General features: G+C 40.6%; 1 protein-coding gene across 2 annotated transcripts; it reads left to right on the top strand.

Moving 5' to 3' along the window:
- The first annotated feature begins 348 nt into the window (after nucleotides 1-348).
- On the top strand, nucleotides 349-22,002 carry PROS1 (protein S). 2 transcript variants are annotated; one of them, XM_030956960.1, is made up of 15 exons: nucleotides 349-475; nucleotides 4,010-4,167; nucleotides 4,577-4,601; nucleotides 4,928-5,014; nucleotides 6,270-6,392; nucleotides 6,524-6,646; nucleotides 8,349-8,474; nucleotides 10,520-10,641; nucleotides 12,257-12,375; nucleotides 13,803-13,992; nucleotides 14,665-14,832; nucleotides 15,853-16,021; nucleotides 16,469-16,617; nucleotides 17,313-17,526; nucleotides 19,648-22,002. In XM_030956960.1, exons 1-15 carry the CDS (start codon nucleotides 415-417, stop codon nucleotides 19,791-19,793), a joined length of 1,980 nt encoding a protein of 659 aa, XP_030812820.1. In that variant the 5' UTR covers nucleotides 349-414; the 3' UTR covers nucleotides 19,794-22,002. The 2 variants fall into 2 exon arrangements, with proteins under 2 accessions (XP_030812820.1, XP_030812828.1); XM_030956968.1 differs by lacking the exon at nucleotides 349-475 and adding an exon at nucleotides 560-958.
- The last annotated feature ends 622 nt before the right edge of the window (nucleotides 22,003-22,624 follow it).

Genomic DNA, 22,624 nt, shown 5'->3' on the forward strand with positions numbered 1-22,624 from the left:
ATCGGCCAATCAGCGGCGAGGATCCGCGCCCGGACCCCCGGGTCGTCCGGGAGCGAACGCCGGAGCCGGGGGCGGCCCCGCAGCCATGGAGGGCAATGGGCAATGCCCGCCCCGTCCTGCCCCGCTCCGCTCCCTCCGGCGCGGGGCCCTGGCCGCCGTGCGCCCTCCGCTCCCGCCGGGGATGCCCGCCGAGCCCGCCGTGTGCGGCCGCCGCCTCCGCGGGGCGGGCCAGGCGCGACCCGCCCGCGGCCCCGCGGCGCTGTCCCCGGCGCCCTGGTGACGCTCCCGCAGGGCAGCGCTGCCCGGCCACGGCCCAGCCTCCCCCGCCGCGCCGCCGCCCCTCCCTCCCGCCCCCACAGCCTCGCCCGGCCCCGCAGAGCCGCAGCCGCGCAGTGCCGGCCGCCCCCGGGAGCGATGAGGCCGCGGTGCCTCCCGCTGCTGGCGCTCGCCATCGCCCTGGCCCAGGCGGCGACCTGTGAGTGAGGCGAGGCGAGGCGGGGGGGGGCGGGGGACGCGGCGGCCGGGTGCGGGGCGAGGGGCGGCCCGGGGCATCGCGGCCCCTCGGTTCTCCCGGGGGCTCTGGGCCGTGTGTGGGATGAGGGGCTCCCCGCAGCGGTTCCTGCGGGCCGGCCGAGCTGGGGCTCCAGGCTGAGCGCGGCTCCGGAGCTGTTCGCGGCTCAGCCGCCCACGGGAAGGTGTCTGCACAGGGAGCTCGGCTCCCCTGCAAGGACAGCCCTCGGGAGATCGCGGTGTGCTCGGAAAAGTGGCTTTATTGTGCAGTCCGGCAAGCGGCACTCACCCTGTTTCTAAATTCAGACCTCTCAGCCTAAGAGCTACGTGCTCTCACATACCGCTAAAAAAAGAAAAAAATAAAGTATTCCGTCTTTGACGCAAAAGTCTTTGGGCTTAATAATGGAAGAAGACAGTGTGGCTGAAAGCAGCAGAATTGCAGCTCAAAGTAAGCGTGTTTCTGACCTGTTTTACTAATGATTAAACTGGCAGAACAGAAACCGAATGTTTACTATTCTGCAAGGCGCTGGGGTATCTGGCTTGGGAAGGCAGCAGTATCAAAAGATGAAAGTTCATTTTGTAATGTTTTTAACAGGTCCTAAAAATAAACCTTCTAATAAATATTTCATAATGATCTTTTCTCCTGTTTTCGTCACGTTTTTGGTTCCATTTATCTTCTCCACTGCACACCTTGTCATTTTTCTTAACAGCAGGAAATAAGCTGTCCTGCTCATCCAAAACTTCTGCAGTCCATATTTCCAGTTTCCTATGCCTGGCTCTGAACAGTGCCCTGCCACTCCAGAAATCTGAACACTCCAGATTTCTGGAGTGGCAGGGGAGGAGAGGGGGAAGAAGAGAAAACAGCTTAAAAATGCAGCTCATACCATTCAATAATCATAAAGTTGCCTCTGCAAGCCTCAGTGCAGGTGGATTTGGTCAAACATCAGGTGAAGGACACATTTTGGAGAAGGTGCAGGTAAATATTAATGGCCAACTTTATTTTGTTGGCTGCATAATGTCACTGAGGAGCTTTTCAGGATACTTTTGTCACTGGAGTTACAGGGCTGTGCAAACAAGGTTGTGCCACTTCCTACAGTGGTGTCACTTTTTATTCAGTTTTATTGAAGTGCTTTCCTTTGCTGGGGTTTTAGGTAAGCATCTCTAAGTTATGTTTAAGTGGCCCATTTTAGGCAGGTTTGTGGTAGAATCTGCACAACAGATAGGTGTAAGAAACTGCTGAATTTCATCCTCTCCCACAATTTTTTTTTTCTTTTTGAGTAGCATCACTTTTAGATGCTTGATAAGCATTCCCTACACGGTGGCTGTGCACCACCTCTGGAAATTGTTGGGCTCTACAGTTGCACAAGGTTTCAGTGATCACCACGTGAAGCAGCCCAAGTGCATTAAGGGTTAACTTGGTTTGGCAGGGTCAGAAATGGGCTGGAGTTTCCTGTAATCAGACTGGCAGCAGCAGCAGTCAGGATTTTGTTTTTAATAATTTGTTTTAATTTGTAATTAAAACACACATGAATAAATACAGTGCTAATTCTGTGCGCGGGGATTGAAATATTTGCACTAAAAAACATGGAATTTGCTCTGAGTTATGTGTTTTATTTAAAGTCAGAAGTTACAGGAAATCAGCTTGGGAGAAGGATGAAATGCTCTGATGTAGGGAAAAAGACTTGTTCCCATTGCCCCACTGTACTGTAAACATGAAGTAGAAAGTGTTACATCTGTTTGTACACAACAGAAAATTTCTTGTCTTTTATTTACTGTAAAACTGCATGAAAATGACAGTGACGTAGCTAAAGGTCAGCATCTTTGTGGGGGGTAGAGATCTCCCATGGAAATAAACCCAGCAGCTATAATACACAGTTCTCCTATTTCTGTTGACACTCCTTTTGCCTCAGGACAGATGGGCTTTCTGCATCTTTCTTATTAATGAGAAATAACGTATTTAGTTTAGTTAATTGAACTTCTTTAATTTCTAAGCAACTTGCTTGTTTCTCTTTGAGGTAGAGGTGTGCTGTAAAACCTCGGAGGTGAGCTGTACATCCACCTTATGCTCAGGAAATCTTATTTACTGCCTTACCAGGATGATTAGTTTTACCAGAATGAAAGCAAATAGATTAGTTTGCAGTTACAAGCTCAGCCCATGTCAGATTCACTCAGGAGGCTGTAACACAAAGGTTTCTTCAGGTCATTGCCCAACGTTGCAGCACTTCAGAATGTTCCCTGTCACTTAGTAGAGACCTTTAATGTGTTTGGATGGTGTGGTTTTAGTTAAATGTTAAATCTGCCTCCTTTCAAGCCCTGGGCCTCGTTAGCTGCTCTTTCAAGTCAGCTTCTTTAATTTTTTTCTTTCCTGTTAGTGCAGAGAAGCTGGGAGCTCTTCTCTGGCACTTGGCTGCTGATGTGGCTGGTGAAGGTGCTCTGGCTTTGAGGAATTGTCACAGGCAATTCTGGATGGACTTTGTGAGCTTGAGTGGCTCTTTTCTGTGGAGCTGGGGTGAATATGTGTGGCCACCAGACCTGATGTGCACTGCAGGTGTCACAGCCCTCACACAGCTGGGCAGCTCTGACAGGTTAAGTTGAGCAGAGGCTGAGGAAAGGAAAGTGTGGTGCACTCCAGTTAACATCTATCATCTGCACTCTTTAACTCAATCAGCTGGACTTCTTCCAGCTGTGCTCATCCATTTTTCTCTTGATCACAAGCTATATCCAAAAATTAAACCAGGCAGTCTAATTTAGAGGCTGTTCCTGGAATGTTGTGTGCTCTGCAGAGAACATTGAAACAGACATCTTTCATTTTTGGTGTCACTTCTCAATGTTCACCACTTGTTAAAAGTCACTAAAATGACAATAACCAGATACATGAATACTAAGTAATTACTCATGCTGGGTCTGAAACATAAAAGCTGGCTAGGATTGTTTTACCTTGTAATATGTGGGTGTATTTATAGATGGTCTGCCTTGATATTCCCAGGATAGCATTCTCACCTTTGTTTTGTTCTTTACTGTTCTGAAAAATAAAATTACATTTATGTTAATTACATATAAGAGGTAGTCTGACTTTGTAAGACATAATTTTGGTCTCACATAAATTTAATAGGGTCAGAATATTTACTTGAAGATCACTGAAACTTGTAATCAGCTTTTTTTAATCTACTTGTTGCTTACATATCTCACTTTGTAATAACCATAATCTCAAAAAATAAATCTTGTCCTGAGTATGACATGTAAATTGTGCTTCAGGCATGGATGCTATTAGGGGTAAAGAGCACATGTTAAGGACTTTTTGATCAGAAACAGCTCCCCCACATACAGAATCCTAGAATTTCTGGCTCGCATTTTTCAAAACAATAGCAAACATCAACTCCTGACTAAGCATTTAATTCAGAATTTTGTGTTAAATTCTCATATTTGCTCAGTATTTAAAGCATTTTTAGCTGTTGCAAAAAGAGATAAATAATAACAGAGTTGCTTTGTTTCTCCCAAGTTTTATCCCAGCAGCATGCCTCTCAGTTCCTGCTGAGGAAACGCCGAGCAAACTCTTTCATGGAAGAAAGTAAGAAGGGAAATCTGGAAAGAGAATGCATTGAAGAATTATGCAATAGGGAAGAAGCCAGGGAAATCTTTGAAAATAATCCTGAAACTGTAAGTATTTAATGAGTATCTATGACATAGATAGTAGTTCTTTGCAGAGGGAAAGACAGAAGCAGATGGAATTCACAGTTCCCAATAATGACACTGGGCAAGATCCTCCCATTTAGAGAGACAATTTTCAGAGCAATTCATTTGCAGTGCCTTCATTTTGCAAGTGTCCAATTCAATGCAGTATTTTAATCTCTCCACTGAGTCTTGTGAGTATTAAATAATCTTCTGCTTTAGCCCAAATTACAGTCATATAGAAAACCAGGCCTATATTCTGTGACTCAAAGTAACTTTTTCTGCTTCTGCAGTTATAATACCAATATACTTCAGAATATAATCAGTGATGTATTTTGCTGTCATTTTATCTACCTGAAATTTTTCTTAGTGTTTATTTTTTCTTTTCTTTCTGCAGGAATATTTTTATCCCAAATATTTAAGTAAGTACAAAAAATACCCCTAAACAACTGTAGTGTATGATTCAGTGATGCTCTAATTTGGGTAATACTGGTTTAGTTTTTCTGCCCCTAGCACTGGGATGATTTCCATGCTGATTATAGTGCAGACAATGTCCTGTGTGCTGAGATCCTCACAGAGGCACTCTGAAGGTTGGGCTGTCATCAGCTGTCCTTAACATGCCCAGACCAGTTTTGCAATTCAGGCTGTGAGAACAGGCTCTTTGAAGATGCCATGCAGCAAGTGGTGTAATTTCAGTGTAAATGAGTTGTTTGGACCCTGAGCTGATTGTGTGGCTTTGCATTTGCAGGCTGCCTTGCCTCCCATCGAGCAGGGGTGTTCAGGGTGGCTGCAGCCACTCCAGACTCTCCAGCTGACCTGAGGGCTTGTGTCAAGGGTAAGTGCTGATGTTGGAACACACAGTGGCTAAAAAGCAGTTCACAGAGACACAAAAAGAGACCAAAAATGGTTTAACTCAGGCAAACTCAATAACCAAAACCAGAACTTAACCAAAAAATGTGAGGTGAGACAGAGCATTTCCAGAGAAAGCAGTTTAAGTGACTGCTTTTAACTTTATAAAGGAACACAATTGACTGCAACATGGAAGGCAGAGTTCTTCTGCAAACAGAAGTGTTCTGCACCAACTCAGCAATATTCCCTAGTGTGTCCTCTGTACTCTACCACATCTTTAACAGTTATGCCAAACCCTTTGCCTCTAGCAAGTCATGTTCTGTCAGGTAGAGTAAGAGAGTCTGTTGTTAATTGTCATTTCTGCCTACTTTTTGGCCAGTAGCTACACTACCAGCTGAAAATTTCAAAAACAAAACAAATCATCAAATTATTATCTGGAACACAGTCATTGATTCCAAACAAAAGGTCACAAAGCATGAAACTTGGGATGTTTCTCAAAAATTTGATTTTTATGCCTATGCATTCACAGGTTCAGCATGGATTATGTTCTTTCTAGTAAATTCACAGCAAGTCATTTTTACCATATTTCCTACTGTCACAGTTTAAACATCTCTCTAAACCTCCTACAGCCTGGTTATATCAAAGAAACTTTCAGTTGAATAAGAATACTTATCCTTAACCACCTGACACTGTTTTTATCATTGAAAGCAATGGAAGGCAAAAAAAAAAATCCTTAATAATTACAGTGCACATGATCATGGCTGAACATGTTTTCCAGATCAGTTTGTAATAGTGCAGTAAATTACCAGTTTCTTTGTCTGACCAATTTGAACAGAGAAACTCAACTCTCTAATCTTGAATTCTTGAAACTGATCTTTCTAGTAAAATTTGTGGTAGTATGATTGGGGCAGAGCACTGTTCTTTAAAAACTGAAATACATATTTTAAGTATAATAATATCAAGTCTGGTCACATCTTGCAGGGATTAGCTTAGCAAGTAATTTGTCTTCTAGTTGTTTTCTGCCTGAAAAAGAAAAAGTACTGGTGGCTTTGTGTGTTCTCACTCACTTAAAAATTCTTGCTGACAGAATGAGTAGCAAGATTTTGTGGGGGTGCTTCATATTATACATTAAGACCTTTCCTATTTCATGATCTGTAGGAAGAGAAGAAGAAAGACTAAAGTGATTTTTGAGGAGAAATAACCCCAAGTAACAAGGATCTGTCATGTTTTCCACCCCACAGAAATTTCAAACCAGTGCAGCCCCCTGCCATGCCATAAAGATGGATATAAGGATTGCATAGATGGACAAGCCAAGTATACCTGTGTCTGTAAAGCAGGGTGGAGAGGAGAGAACTGTGAGGAAGGTACAGTCTTCAATTTCATGGCATGCTGGTTCTCAGAAGCACAATTACATTTCTACTGTTGAAATAGTATTTGCTGCTGGTCAATTGATGCCTTCCTGTCAGCAGAGAGTTTGATTCCCTTTTCTTTATAGATATAAATGAATGTGAAGACTTCAATGGAGGTTGCAGCCAACGCTGTTCCAATTTCCCCGGGAGCTTCCGTTGCCTGTGTGAAGATGGCTACTTCATGCATTCCAACAAAAGGGATTGTGGAGGTAGGGAGACTTCAGGGGAACATCTTTCCATGCCACCACAGTGCCTGCTGACCAGAGAGAGGGAAGGGTTTAATCCAGTAGTTCCATAAATGCTCTTGCATTGCCTCTGAAAAATCCAGCCCTGGTTTAGTTTGGCTTCTCATTCCTTACACACAGCAAGCATTTGGGCAGCCAAATAATGAACCAGATCAAGAAGCAAGGAAGGAAAGAGGGAATGGCTACAGATGAGATTCTGCTTCATTACTGGAGCTCCATAAAGCTCATTTTGCTCTCACACCAGTTTCACATATCCTTTAAGCTCACTGAAATAGGAATCTTAAGTGATACAAATAGCTGATATTGTTACTGTGGAAATTCTCTCTGCTAAATTCTGATTTACACTAAATCGCTCCAAATTAGCCATTCTGCTCTTTCTGCAGTTTGAAGTTCATTGGGGAAGAAACTATTAATGAATCCAAAAAATCTCTTAATGGTTTGATTCAGCCAGCATAATTTTTTCTGTGCCTGCTTGTGTCTACTGTTGGCCACAATCTACATGCTTCATTCCATTCCAAATAAATACTGTGTATTGACATAATTAGCAGTTCTTACTGCATTTTTTAGAAAAAATTACAACTTCATTCCATTTTAATGGAACAACAGTTTTAGGTGATCTCAGATAATTTTTTTGTCCAAAGACATACCAGAATGACAGAAGACTATGGGTTTATGAAAAAGGGCAAGCAGATGCATTGTTTAGAAGTTCTGTAATTCTTGGAAAGATACTGGAAAATCTGGTAAAAAGTTATCAAAGATAAAAATAGACTAATATGCCTTAGTGCCTTGAGTGTTACTTTAATCATTTGATAAACTACATTCAAGTATTTTATTACATGTAACTACAGAGTTAAACAACCAGGAATTTGGAATACACTTATTAACTGTAGAAGAGTAGTCTGAATTCAGGGCAGCTTTGGCTTACTACAGTTCCAGGGCTCCTAGCAAGCCAGTGGCAGAGTCTCCTGTGCAGCACCATTTCCACAACTGCTACAAAACCACAGAGAAAACCAGAATGATCCCTGCATTCACGAGTGGGAGTGAAGTGCTGCCAGGGATCTGATATTTTTCTGTCTCAAAGACACTTAGTAAGATTGATACTATATCCTGAATCCCACTGTCACATCTGCATTGGGAAAATGACATTGACAAATTGAAAACAAGACAGAAGATAGACACTAAAATGGTTTGAGGGATAGAGAGAGACAGTGAGGGACTTGAACACCTCTCAGAATAGCCAATTAAAAGAAAACTGACATGAATTGATTGTAGCATGGGAGAACCTTTGGTTGGATTATCTCTTGTCTTTCTGTGTGTCTTTTTCTAAGATGGAATTTTACTATGCAGTCTGGTTTAGGTTATGGAAAATCTGTAGCCTGTTTCTCTCTCTGCCTTCCTAGACTTGCATCCCTTTCCCTGTTACCCACATGAAGGGATGGGAGAGATAGGCAGGCAGAGAATTTTTTCACTGGGGACATACAGAAGTGTCTTTTACAGCCCTCTGGAAATCTTTCTGGCTGTAGCTCTAGTCTGCTGTGACAGCATGGTAGAGCTAGCAAGAAACTTCGCTGACCTCACTCAGTTTGCACAGTGTTGGATAAGGTTGGGAAGAAAAATGGTGTGCAGGAGTGGGAGTTGTTTTTTAATAACTTGTTTGTGTTTCTAGATATAAATGAATGTGTGCTACATCCAAACATCTGTGGGACAGCCACCTGTAAAAACACCCAGGGGAGATATGAGTGTGAATGTCCAGAAGGCTACACATATAATTCAACTTCCAAGAACTGTGAAGGTGGGTCTTTGCCCCCAGCTCCCCCTTTTTCATATCTTTCATCTTCCCCTTCCCCCTTTCTTTTTTTAATCCACTGCTATACCAAACTCAGCTCCTCATCTACCAGTGCATTTCTGAATATTCACATTCTTTATTAAATTAGTTGTTGTCAGGCTGTATTACATGACAGCATGGCAGTTCTCTAAAGTTTTTTTTAATGTTTTTTTATAAAGATCTCAAATGTCAAATAAAACTATTCCTAAATACCCAGAGAAAGAACTGTGAAAAAAGGAGCTGCTCCAAAAGAATCTTTCCTGAAATGACAATCTGGAACTAAAATTGTCCAAAGTTCTGTAACAATTATAGCAAAGTTGAGAAGTATTGTTAGCTTGCAGTGAAGTAGCAAGAAGCCACTCATACAAAGACCATAACTTCTACAGTGTTGAAAGTGTTTGCATAATTGTCTTAGAACATGTTCTATTTCTCTGTGCTTGTTAAAGTTTCTGTTTACTGCACATCAGAAATTAAATTTCAGTTGTAAACAGATATGAAAGCTCTTAAGAGTTTTACAATGAAGATGAGTCTTCTACACTGTCAGTTTAAGGAAAATCTACCCGTGACTCTTTTTTTATTTTAAAAGCTGCCTTGTATTACTGCTCAGAAGGACACAAAAGCAGCTTCCTTATGGCCATGAATCTTTTGCTCCATGGCTTTTCCTGCAGGTCTTCTGTGCCAGAGCTCTGCACAATGGCAGTGTTTACATATCCAGGTGTCAGCTCTTTGTCCAGTTACTATGGGATTAAAACACTGCTGACAATTTTCTGTTCCTGCATGCACCAAAATGAGAAAATCTTCACAGTAATTAATTTTTACTCCTCTCAGGGTTTCCTTCAGATAAACCCAATTTGATGCAACCCATGTAAGTGTTGTGTTTCTACTGGGACATGGATTCAGGAGGTTGCAAGATGACGACATTCCAGCGGGGAAAGTCTTACCTCCCTAGCAGGAGGATTATGCTGCTAAGCTTTTAGACCTTGTTGTAACCACATTAAATGAGTCACCAAATCCTGTCTAAGGACAGGATTGTGCAGCCTGACAGGAATGTAGCCTTACAGAAATACTAAATGACATGAGCTTTTCATTGTCATATTGCTTGTAGGTGGCTAAACTCAATTATGCTTATTAGGAAAATTGAATTTACATACATTTATGCACAGCTATCTCTATGATGGCAGATACTATTAGACTGAAGAACAGAACAGGGTTTGCTAAATTTTTCATTACCTCTCTTCCTCCAAGCAACAGCAGAAAAAAAAAAAGTATTTTAGTCCTAAAAACCCCCAGATTTAAATAAATGCATTGGTACAAAATTTTTTCTTCCCACTAGAAGGGCTATTTGTTTCAGAATAAATGTTGCAGTTGCTTCAATCTGAAGCCCAAATCACCCTCATTGGAGTCTCTTGTCAAGGAGAGATTTTGTTTCTATATTAGAAATGTAAAATTTACACTGGCTGTTTAAACAACCTTTCATTTCTAAATTACTTATTTTACACAACCTACTACATAAAAAATGAAATTCTTTTATTGATTTAGCTTAAATGGCAGCTCAAATCAGACTGTTCTTCTCTACAAGTAGATACTATCTGAACCTTAGGCATTATGAGATAATTGTATGTTATTTTAAAATGTATTTTCCCCTGAGATTATTTGGGGTTTATATTAATCAAGCACATTTTTTCTTCACATATTTGCCCTATATACTTTTAATAATCTGACTCTCTTCATGTCTTACAAGGAAAGCAAGAGATCTGACACAGAATGGGATTTGTGCCATCAGTGGTAGTAATTTATGGGATCTCTCGCTATTCAGGCACCTTGTGCCTCAGAAATCAGACCAGATTGTCTCCAGCTCTGCACTCCAGGCCTCTATCATATTACTAAATCACCTTTTGGATTCACGTTATTCCAGAAAACCTCTCTTGTCCATTATTCCTTTAATTTGTGTTAGTTTTCAGTCTGTGCCATGAAATACAAACAAAACTTATGTCTGCTTTAATTTCCCCTAGATGTTGATGAATGTGCTGAAAATATTTGTGCTCAACTCTGTGTGAACTCACCAGGAAGTTACAGCTGCTATTGTGATGGCAAGAAAGGGTTCAAGCTCTCTAAGGACATGAAGAATTGTGAGGTAAAAGTGTGCTAAGTTTGGTATTTCTTGATGAGAGGATATCTTAGATTAAGGAAACTAGGAATCTGTTTGAGAACTGATTAAAAATTCCTGAGAAAATGCTGGGGATTCTGATCTATGGTTTGGCTCACAAAGCAGCAGGGATTTGGATGCCATTCAGTTCATGCATGCTCATTTACAGGAGTCCTGTCAAAAGCAGCTTGCTTTAGCCAGGCATCTTTATTCCCTGCTGCTTCCAAAATAAGCCCCAGCTTTCTCCTATCAAACAAATAATTCCTGCTCAGCCCACTCAGAGACAGAATGTTCCTTTTGTCCATATGTTCCCAAGTTTTCCTTAGGCTGTGCAAAAGTTTTCACTCACTGTTTCAGAATTACTCTGTTTGGATTGAAAAAAAACCCTGGATTGTTTTCCACAGTTCTCATCTGCCATAGCTTAAGGAAAAGCACTCAGTAATACTTGCCAATTGGAGAACAGAATGCAGCCAAAATGGGCTGCTCTTGATCAGTTTGAAAATTTACACTTCTTAGGAGCAGAAAGTTTGAAACTCCAGAGAACTGGGATTCAAGGATTGAAGTCCAAGGATTTTTTTTGTAAGTGGTTCTCTGTATACTTTGAAAAGTTCAGGCAGTCTGAGATGTCATGTGAAGTGAGCTCAGATAACTGCCAACAATAAAACACTTCTAACAACAATAAAACACTTCTAACAGAGTATAACAAAATTTGGCTTAAACTGCAGGAACAAGATCTGACACAAGTTACAGGATCTGTGTATTAGGGCTTGTTTGTACTTTCTGAAATTTAATGAACAGCACTTGGCAGTCATTCTATTTCATTTTGCTCATCCTTGAAATGGTGAGGTGTAATGAGGCTGGAAGATGCTCTTATTTTCAGTACTGTTGTTCAACAGCAATTAAGTCTCTATCTGGAAGTTAGTTTCATGCCTTTTAATTGGGCAAAAAAGTTCAGTCAGCTGAAAATACATTCAATCTAAAGACTAGTGACACCAGCAGCCATAAAATGAAGTAGCCATAAAATTCAAGGAGAGCGCCTGTACATTTAATGGAACTACTGCATCAAGCATAGCAAAGTCAGAGTAGAAGACAGTCACAGAATGTTTTGAGGTATTCAAATTTGATCAAAAAGGCTTTGAGGCTTCTACTTGTCCATAAGCACTGTGATTCTTTAATTTCTCTTTAACACAGCCCTGATCCATTCCCTTCTAACACCTGAGCAGGTTTAGATTCTGCAGAACTTTAATAACGTAGCTTGGTAGTTCCCTAGAAGGTGGGTGTCATATATCCCTGGTGAAAGAAAAGTGCCTGATAGAAGATTAGAATTATTCATTCAAAAACTAAGTATTTACATATTAGTTTCAATCCACCAGAACTGTGTGTCAACCTGGATTATCCTCCAGCAGTTTAAATAATGGATGTTTCAAGAAAAAGCAAAACCACACCATTTCATTTGTACATAGGTATTCAAGTTTAAAAAAACCAAAAAAACCCAGAGCTAAGCCATTACTTTAAAAATAAAAAAAGGCTAGCAGGCAACAACAGGAGTTGCTTCATAAGCCATCACAATGCATTAACAGCTTTTTTTCTCTACCATTTTCAGTCTGTTACTGAGTGTATCCCACTGAATCTTGAAAAGAATTATCAACTGCTTTACCTGGCAGAGCAATTCATAGGAATTCCTGTTCTCTACTTAAAGTTCAAACTGCCAAATGTCACAAGGTAAGCATTTGCTATTGATAAAAGTATGCATTGGAATGACAGACATTTGTTTCCATTAATTTTCTGAGGGTTTAGGAAAAGTGCATTACATGCCTAAATTATATCACCATCTCCCCCTTGGATAAGATACCTTTACATGATGAATGAATGAATAAACAGGAAGGCATTTAGAATTATCAACATAAAATTCAGAGGTTATATGAAAATAGTTACAGTATGGCTTCCGTATATGGGAATGGCTTTAGTTTGGATGTTGCTGCTGCTCCACCCCTGCTTCAGGTAGAAGCTGGGACATGTTCTGCCCATCCTGCTGAGCAACAAAATCAGGCCACTGCCCCCTGCCTCCCCCCGGGCTTCCTCTCAGACACAGAGTGTCCCAAGGACACCCACAGAGCACAGTACCTTATCTGGCACCAGCTGGATGATTTTCTTTACAGCTGTCAGAGCAATTTCACGTGGCACTGACCCCTTTATTGCTCTTGGACCTCTTTGCTGCAGCAGCAGAAATTGCAGCGTTCCCTGACTTAGTGACCAAACAACTGGAAGGTAACAGCAGCAGCAGCTGTGGAGCTGGTGATGCCCAGAGCCTCAGAACCCTACAGATGGACATAAATACTGAGCACTCTGCCCTCTGCCGCTGTTCCAAGTTGACCGGGCACTAATGCTGTCCTGGAAGAGCTTTCAGAGATGATAAAGGTTTGAAGCCTGGTGTAAATACAGAGTGGTTTTGGCTGCGTCCGGGGAGGGACAGCCCCATCTAGGGGACACAGAGCAGCACTGCGAGGGACAGCGACCCAGTTCTGAGTTACAGCTGCCTTGGCAAACCCCACCTTCCAAATGCTTTGCTTTCACCTTTAATCTGTTTTGTCTAGTCCCAGAAACTGTTTTTTGCTCTACTTCTACTCTCCTCTACTGCACATTAAATCCTAACTTTGCTACATACACACACTCAACCTAGATCTAGCCAACAAATCCTCAAATGAGAGAATGGGCAAATTTCTAGGTTATAATTCTTTCAGGACAACACTTGGCAACGCAGCTGTACTGAAGCACATCATAAGTCTTCTATTTTGTCTGCATTGCATCTCTAAAAAATGCAATAGGGATATTACATCTCTCTTCTTGCTCAGGGGACTGGGATATCCTTCCAAGTGAAGCTCAGAGTGAATTTGGGAGCTGCCCCAACGTTCTTTCAAATCCCAGGTCAAGGTGTTAACCTGGAAACTTCCCACTGGATTTGAGTAAACAAGGCTTATGTTCCATTCTGCTTTTGACTAACTGTGCAAAAAATCACAACTGCTCAGATATAGAGACACCAAAAGTTATTATCTCTGAACCTTTCTCTAACCCTACTAATGAATTATCCCAGGCTGTACAGTATTTCACCTTTCCTGTCTTCTTATTAAGATTCCTTCTTCACAACTCAGATTTACAGCAGAGTTTGATTTCCGGACGTACGACGCAGAGGGGGTGATCCTGTATGCAGAATCCCTGGACAACTCAGCGTGGATCTTGCTTGCTCTTAGGGATGGGAAGATTGAGATTCAATTCAAGAATGAGTTTGGAACAAAAGTCACTAGTGGAGGCAAGGCCATTAATGATGGACTGTGGCATATAGTAAGTTGAATTTCCTTCTCCCATTCCCTTCCTTTTACTCACTGTGGGAAGATGCTGATAAATAAAGGAGGGAGAAACTGCACTAAACTAAACTACTAAAAGGCTTGAAATGATGCACTCAAACCCCAGGTTTAAAAACCAGCCAAGAAATGCACAGGAATGCCTTATATCAGGAAATTCTGCTGCCTTTTAACAATCAAAGAGAAGATAATTACCTCTAGCTATCAACATAGCAATTATTAATTTTAAACATGAAAGGGAAAGTGGCAGGATATTCAAAACTGTGATTGCATGGTCAAGTGCACAGTTATTGGATACTTTGTGTTTAGAGTGAGTTTTACGTCCGCTAGACCTAAAATTCATCTTGCTTTTCAAGCCTTCAAGCCTGAGATGAAAAGTCTTTCTCACACAATCTGTAGAGCACACCAAATTTTTAATGTCAGATTTTGTTTGTTACCCTCCTGTCAATGTCCCTAGATATAGGCAGCTGTCCTGCATCAAGTTTAAATACAGTTTAAATAGTGACTGCACTAAAACTGTTTTACAAGGTTTAAAGAAACATTAGTCATGCTTCATAGGGCTTATGTAATTATTAAAAAACATATTTTAAAATCTTAATCTAGTCTACATTTTCATATGTGTGTATATGTAATTATTTGTATTTTATTCCAGGTATCAGTTGAAGAATTAGAACACAGCATCAGTGTAAAAATAGCTAAAGAGGCTGTGATGAGTATTAACAGCCCAGGAACTCTGTTTAAACAATCCCAGGGTTTCTTGGAAACCAAGGTGTACATTGCAGGATTGCCTCGCAGAGTGGGCGGTGCTCTTGTTAAACAGGTAATTAAATAATAAGACTAATTTTGACTGATCATGCTCTGTTCAATTCTGTACTCCTGGAAGTCACAGAAGAAGCAAGCCTGGTATGGAACACATTTAGAAAATGAAAATGTGGTTCTTAAACCAGTGTTTTGAAAATAAACACGTGTGAAGCTTTTCAGTCTGCTTTCAGTAAGGCTTCACTTGTAAAAATACAGCACTTCTGGTCTAATCTTTGAAGATTCTGTAGCCTGTTTCCTAATAGGGCTTTAAGATTCCCTAAATCACCAGCCCTGCTGCTGCTGAGAGTGCATTTCAGGGTGATTCATGTCCTGGTCCTGGCTTTTGCTAAGCTCTAAATAAGTGCAGCATTCACTGTGCAGGCAGCACAGTGAGCTTTTATTTTTACGAGATTTTACAACAGCCCAGGCTGGACAAGGCCTATGATTCTTTCAGTCTCCCAGCCTCAAGAATGGCCACAGTCAAGTTGTTGCAACTGTCTTCTTTACAGTCCAGGAGCCTTCAAACTAATTGGCAATCTCAACAGAGTGTTTAGATTAAAAAAAAATAAAAATTTAAAAATCAATTTTGCTCAAATGCAAAGCAGAGAAAAAATCATGAAACAATACAATAACATCCCTTTATCCAATAGAAGACAATTCCAGAAATTTCTTTGTACTTTGGTATAAAGATAAAGCTTTGAACAAGGAACATTGCTAGTGATCATTTTCTTTCAGCTACAGAAAATCTGCTGTCCTTTTGTCTAGGTCAGAACATGAGCTTTAAAGGTAGAAGCAATCTCATGTAGTCCAGATCCCTGGCAGCAAACTGGGAAATGCTAAACCATAAGTACCTTTTGGAGGCTGAGGTACCAAATGCCTGCCACTTGGTTTTCTCCCAGCATCACTGCTGTAACCTCTGGCATTGTTAAGATTGGTATTGCCTACATGGAAATAACCTAATATGGAAAATAATGCCTTATTAATAACTTTTTAAACCCAACTTTGGACTCAAACCCCCAATGCTGTCATTCTGCTGTAGATTAACCCTCGTCTGGATGGTTGTATCCGGGCCTGGAACTTGATGAACCAGGGACATTCAGGAGTAAATGAAGTTATTCAAGAAAAACAAAGCAAACACTGTTTAGTATCAGTGGGGAGAGGATCCTTCTACCCTGGCACTGGAATGGCAGCATTCCAGATAAACTATAGTAAGTATTTTTCTGTTCCTGTGTTTTTTGTTGGACTGAGTGATGGAACTTACGAAATTTTAAAAGAAAGAAAATAAAAAAAGGCACAAAAACTAAGCTATACAGTTCTGCATCCACCAGTGATTCCCTTAAGTTCTGTTAGGAATCTGCTTGAATGAGGATTCTGATCACAGTAGTGTCATCTGTTCAGTTTCTGGAGTGCTTTACATTCAGAAGTTTATTTGCAAAGGTTGGCCACTGTTGAAGATCCAAGATCAAAAGTTAGTTGGGTTGGTTATTTTTTTATCTGCTTGTGTTTCTTTAGAATTATAGTTCTTTCTGTAAGTTCAAAAATTTAGCACTAATTTTTCCACAGTAGGGAGGAGATTTAAATACTAATTTTTAACCCCATATTAATTTTTCATCAGCAGGTGGATTTACTAATTTCAATTATTCTCTTTAAAACAGATAATCTTGACAGTGCTGAAGATTGGCTAATAAATGTGACTCTGACTATTCGCCCATCCACAGACACTGGTGTTATGTTTGCCTTGGTTTCTAATGAAACAGTGCCTCTTGCCTTGTCCATAGTGGACTCTAACTCCTCTGACTCACAGGTGATCTTACAATTCTCCTAGCAGCTGCCAGGTGAAAAATCAAACTAAAAAAAAGCTACTCGCACACTTGCAGTGCAGCTGGTAGCCTCAGTATTTTGAAAATTAGATTGTGTCATAATGTGCAGAAAATATCTGTCTATTAATGATTGCTGCAGCAGTGACTAAGCACTAATCACTCATGCCAGGGAGATTGTTGTGTGAGCTCAGATCCATTCCACCATGTTTTCTTTAACCTTTCCTTCCAAATGCACAGAGCAGAAAGGGAACTATGAGCAGTGTGTACAGTAAGGGCATCATGTTAGTTCCAGATTATAAACTGATTTTGTTGTCCTTAAGTTTCCATTTACATCAGCCATCCCAAGCTAGAGCGTAATTATACACCATGGTTAATCCAGGTTTTTTTTCCCAAAATAAGAACCTGTACTGAACACTTGGGTACCTTCAAAACTGTAGGTGAAACAGGATTTCACCTCAGAACTGTAGCCAAAGTTGTTCCCTGTAAAACATTCTCACTTATAAATTTAAGAATGGCATTCATCATCAGAAGTGATGGTTACACATCAGTTTTTCCAGCTGAGGGTACCAGTATTTAAAATTTTCTTCTACTTGCAAATACAAAGTGCACCAGAACCCAGTGTAATGATTTATTAAAGTTGCATGTGACATCTTTGGTGATCTACCATTCTTCCATCTAGAAAATCACTGTGACCATTGGGAGCATCATTGTTGCACAGCTGGAATCAAAGAAATTATGCACCCCCAGAAGAGTGCAGGTTGGACTTCTAGTGACCAAACAGGAGCTTGAACTGGCTGTTGATTCACACACTGACAGAAGCAACTCCGAGCAACTCTCAACTCTGCATCAAGCAATGATGGCAAATGTTGTCACCTACCTGGGTGGCCTGCCAGGTGAGACCTGTTTCTTTTCATTAATTTCATTATTTCTACAAGCCTGACTGTATTCAGCCTTACCCATGCTAGGAAAAGCCTACAATTATTTAAAAAAAAAAAGGGTTTTTTTTCCCTCAAGTGCCTATTGTTTCCTCCAGTCATTTCTGCTTTGGAGGCAGCCAGCTTTTTAACAGTAACATTATTTGCACATTAAGACAGGGCTGTTTAGAGGTTTGAATTTGGAAAATATCTTGATTTTTGAGTTGGGTGAGCATTGCACGTTTCTGAAATGCCACCATCTGGCACAGCTGAGGAACTGCATCAAAAATGTAGGAAAAGCAGGCATTTGTAAATAATCCAAGTGTCAGAAGTGCAGAAGGGGAAGTCAGGCATATGGTTTCAACCATTAAACTCAGAGGAAGAGATGACTGGCAATCTTTATGAGACAGAGAACGTGTTGAAATAGCAAATATTTCATTCAAAGCAAGCTTCAAGTTAACATTATTGAGACATAATGTCAACATCATCCTTATCACAAGGATTATTTTGTCTAGGAAGTGTGCACATACTTCTGTATGAATAGTTTGACTTTAGGCTGAATCAAGAGGAAAAATAGCATTTCCCCAGGTGAGAAATAGTCAAAACCTGAATTAAAACTTGAAAATTGCTAGAGGAAAGGTGCCATGGTTACAGTGTTGCTACTTGTAAAGCTTTTCTGTATCCTGTTATTATTTATGGAGAATGAATCACAATTCCTAAGAAAATGCAGAGAATTTGACTGGCATGTCTTGAATTGACAAGGAATGAGTCAGTATTTACTTAGTACAGGTGAGTCAGCAGTTTAACACAGCCACGGGATCTAAGATTCCAGTCATTTCTTGGGCCTCTTCATCTTTGTGATGCTTAAATGATTTTTTTTTAGTACTGCCAGCCACAGAGAAATTGGCATCTTGAGAATGAAGAGCTTTGCATTATTCAGGGATCCCAAAGAGATAAGAAGCCGTACTAATTGCTTGCTGCTCGTTAATCTCAGTTTTCTGTCATCTCTGTTTTTAAGTTTTAAAAGCTATCTCAAACATGCAAATTAACACAAACAAACAACCCCCACCAAAAACAAGCCTCTGTATTCAAAAACCCCATGCATCTCATGAAGACCATAAGTCCCCTTTTTTGAGAGCCCTTTCCACAAACTAGTAATAGTGGTGGGAGTACTCCCTTGTTATTTCAGCACAACCAGTGCAGGTTAAATGAAACTTCCATGGTTCTGTGACAGCAGTGTTTTCCTCACTGGGGGAAAAAAGCAGAAGGGAACTATTCTACAGGAGTCTGTGCAATACCTCAGCTTACAGCAAAATAAAATCAGGAGAAAACATTTCTGGTTCCTAAGATAACCAAATCTATCTCCTAAGGAGGGATAGGGTGATTAACAGCTGAAAAAACAGAGGGTGCTTTTGAGATCAGCTCCTTACTCCCCCTCATTCTCATTGCTGAAGGTTCTTGCGTCCCTTAGGTCTACCTTGTAAGAAACCAGTTGTACCCTAAGACTTGAGAGCAATGCCTGCTTCATTATGAGCTTAACATAGTGTTTCCTGCAAACATATCCATGATCTGATGCTGCCCTAAGCCAAACAATACCTAAACGAGCAGCAGATAAAGTGAGTCTTTCACAGAGAATTCACTTGGAAGCAGCAGTGAGGAAGCAGGGAAATGTGTGAAGTTCCCAGGGGTGCCCCAAGTGAGAAGCTGCAGATTTGAATCTAGAGTAGCTTCCTGGCAAAAGCAGGACAGTTCTTTGTGTGACCTCTAAGCCCAGAAACAGCTGTTTGTAGCTCAGGGCAGGAACAGTGGGCTCCAGGAAACAAACTCTTGTTGTTAATACAGGAAAAGCTACTATGGAAAACATTCCTGGAGTCCGTTTTCTGGATGCATATTTAACATTTTACTGGGCTTTCTCAGCTTTGCTGACTTGATCTTGATCTTAAGGGAGAAGAACTCAAGTGTTTCCTGCCAAATTGCTCCTTTTCTCCCATGACTGAATAATGGATGGGGAGTGGAGTATTCCCCATGTTTTGACTGACCTGAAAAATCCATAGGAATTTGCATGCCTTGGCCTAATGAACTGAATGTGTTTCTGTGCAGATGTTCCTCTGGGTGCAACACCAGTGACTGCTTTTTATAATGGCTGCATGGAGGTGAAGGTCAACAACAGACAGCTGGATCTGGATGAAGCCATTTCCAAACACAACGACATCAGATCTCACTCATGCCCACTGATCATGCAGTAACTGTTCAGATCCTAATTTAACTCTTTTCTTTCAGATGTAATTTGTGTAATTAGTCTCATGCCATAATGGAGCTTGCATTATTTCATGCAAGATGTGCCAGGGAAATAAGCAGCAGTATGGTTTTCTCCCTTTCAATATAGAATGGAGGGAAAAAACCCTCTCTGTTCAGCTGGAAAGAGACAATCAAGATCAAAATTTTGTAAAACATGCTTTTATATATCAGTGGGAAATCTTAAAGCTAGATTTATCTTTCGTGTTCATGCTATGTCCTTTGACATATTTAGCTTGGACAGAAAGTTTAGGAATTTCTGTTGAGAAAGAATTTTACATCTTCTATTTCGTATATCAGCACGAAGTTACAAGTTGCAAATAATTTTAATGTATTAGAATCTAAATGAAACCAGACCTACTAAACTTTTTCAAGCATAACATGCAAAGAAAAATCTCTACATTTTGTTTTGCAATACATGCTTTTGGTAAAGGAAAAAATACCCTGGAATCTATAGCCCAAACTCTCTGTGAATATGTTTACAGGTTGTATCTATGGTGGTAAAGCAACTTCAAAATGGAAGTGTTTCTTTAAGTAGCTCAGTTTTTGAAAACAGTTTTGGTAATACTGGACCAGCTTTAATTTGTCTGTCTTTAGAACGTAGCTTTAGAGTTTGAAAAGAGTTCTGGATCAGGTCAGGTAATTTACTTTAAAAGTGGGCTAAAATACACCCCACGCAATTTTGCAAAAGCAGAGGAAATTGCTTGAATTAAGGAGCTCTGCATCACAGGACATCAATCTGGAATTTGCTGAGTAAAACCAAGGAATTGCAGCAAATACTTCTTCCATCAAACCTAGCACTGTTCAACATAAGCACAGTCTGATGATCCATCATATTCCCTTTATTTAGGGTAACCTTGCCTTCAGAGAGCTCCAGAACAGGTTTATTTGTGAGCCCTGCTGCCATTGAAAGCCTGAATTTTGCCAGTAACCTCAGAATGTAAAGCCATACTCTGCTCAGCCAACTTTAATAAACCAACGGGTAATTAGAAAAGTATTGCTTTCCTCGGGTGTGCTGATTTTGAGCATTTCCAATATTCCTTTAACATCCTTTGAGTGTTCTTTCCACTTCCAAGCTCATTTTCACAGCACCAGAAGCCTCCCTGTGCAGCTCACCTGGTGGTTTTGTTAACCCCAAACCAAATAAATTGCAAGAGAATTGCTGTGAGGTAAAAATATATCCTCTCATCCATCAAGCAGAGACATTTATCTGCCAGCATTGCTGACCCCAGCTCTGCTGTCCTCACTTCAGACACTGAAGTGGAAGTGGATGTCCAGAAGGATGGATTGTGACAATATTCATTTGGAGAACTGCCTTTCTCCAGGGATATTCTGAGTGACATCAGGGAGGTTTCTTCCAGTGTTAAATGCAAGGGTTAGCGCAGATCTGAGCCCCTCTCTCAGTGTTATTACTGCGCTTTGGCTGAACTTTTTGGTAACCTCACTTCCCACTTGGGTAGTGCAATGCAGGATTTGCTCCCAGCTTTCACCCAGTACAGCCCAGCAAGAAGCTGACACCCAGGGGCTCATTGCCATTAATACAAGGTCATTTTTCTAGGATGGCGTGGAAAACAAGCTTGGAATTCTGACTCCATGGAGGGGAAATCCTTTCCTGCAGTCACCCTTCCCTGCTCTTCCACCATACCAGCACACACCCTCTGCGTGCAGGTGTTAGTTGGAGAATAACTTGACTGAAACAAGCAGGTTTTGATGCAAGGCAGAGCTGAATTGAAACTTTTGACATCAAATGAACACATGATCACTTTATTTATGATATCTCTGTGGCATCCATTAATCTTGGAAAGCCCCTGGGTCAGATTCTGCCTCATACAACAAGTACAGAAAGTAATAGATGAGGAACACAAAAGCAAAGTGTCATCAATGTTCTTCTGGCCTGCAGGAACAGAAGAAAAAGTTTTTTTGCTGTTGTTTTCTAGAGATTTTTTTAGGTTTTGTTTGTTTAAATGTAATAAATTGTATAGAAATGAAAGGAAAAACCAATCGCTTTGTCACACAGACACTATTTCTCTTTGTTTTCATGGAATAATACTTTAAGGTTTTGTAGTTAATAATGAAACCTCTGCACTTCTTTTTTAATGTAAAAGTGCCTCCCTATTGTAAGAATTAAATAAAGCAGCATTTGCAAGTTTCTTTTCATTTGAAGTTGTATTTGCATGTTTTTGTTCATTTTTGCTGTGCAAGGCTTGTTCTGGTGGTCTAATACCTTACTCAGGAGATTGTGATCACCTTCAGCATCAAAGAAAAGAACTGGCTCCAATTAACATGCTATCCAAATAGGCATCCATACTCTCTTGATAATTATGTTAATTAATTGTTTAATAGTACCTGAGGAAATTAGACTTTGCTTAAAATTACATGTGGAAACAAAGAAGATCAGGACAAGTAACCAATTCCTATATTTTCTCCTTCATCAGATGTATTTCATTGTATTTTGAGGCATAATCATTTCAGCAAGGGCCATTCAGGGTTTATTCAGAACAGCTGGAGCTGCTCTGCATTTTCAGCTGCTGTGCACTTGTGCTACAACTCCACATGTCCCAATTTCCTTCAGAGTGAAACCCAGTCCTGAAATTGGTCCTCAATTACACTCTAGCAGTTTAGTTTACATGCTTTAATGCCTGCATGTTTTCTGGTGGATTGAGGGCTCTTGGTGCTCAAGATTGGCTCTAGATCATCTTCAAAGAAAGGGAGGCCACGCTCACTTTTGTCATTTTAGTCCTGCCTGTCACACACTGGTGATACTGGTCCTTTAATGTCATAT

The sequence above is a fragment of the Camarhynchus parvulus genome, chromosome 1, assembly GCF_901933205.1.
Source record: "Camarhynchus parvulus chromosome 1, STF_HiC, whole genome shotgun sequence".
In the NCBI taxonomy this organism is placed as follows: Eukaryota; Metazoa; Chordata; class Aves; order Passeriformes; family Thraupidae; genus Camarhynchus; species Camarhynchus parvulus.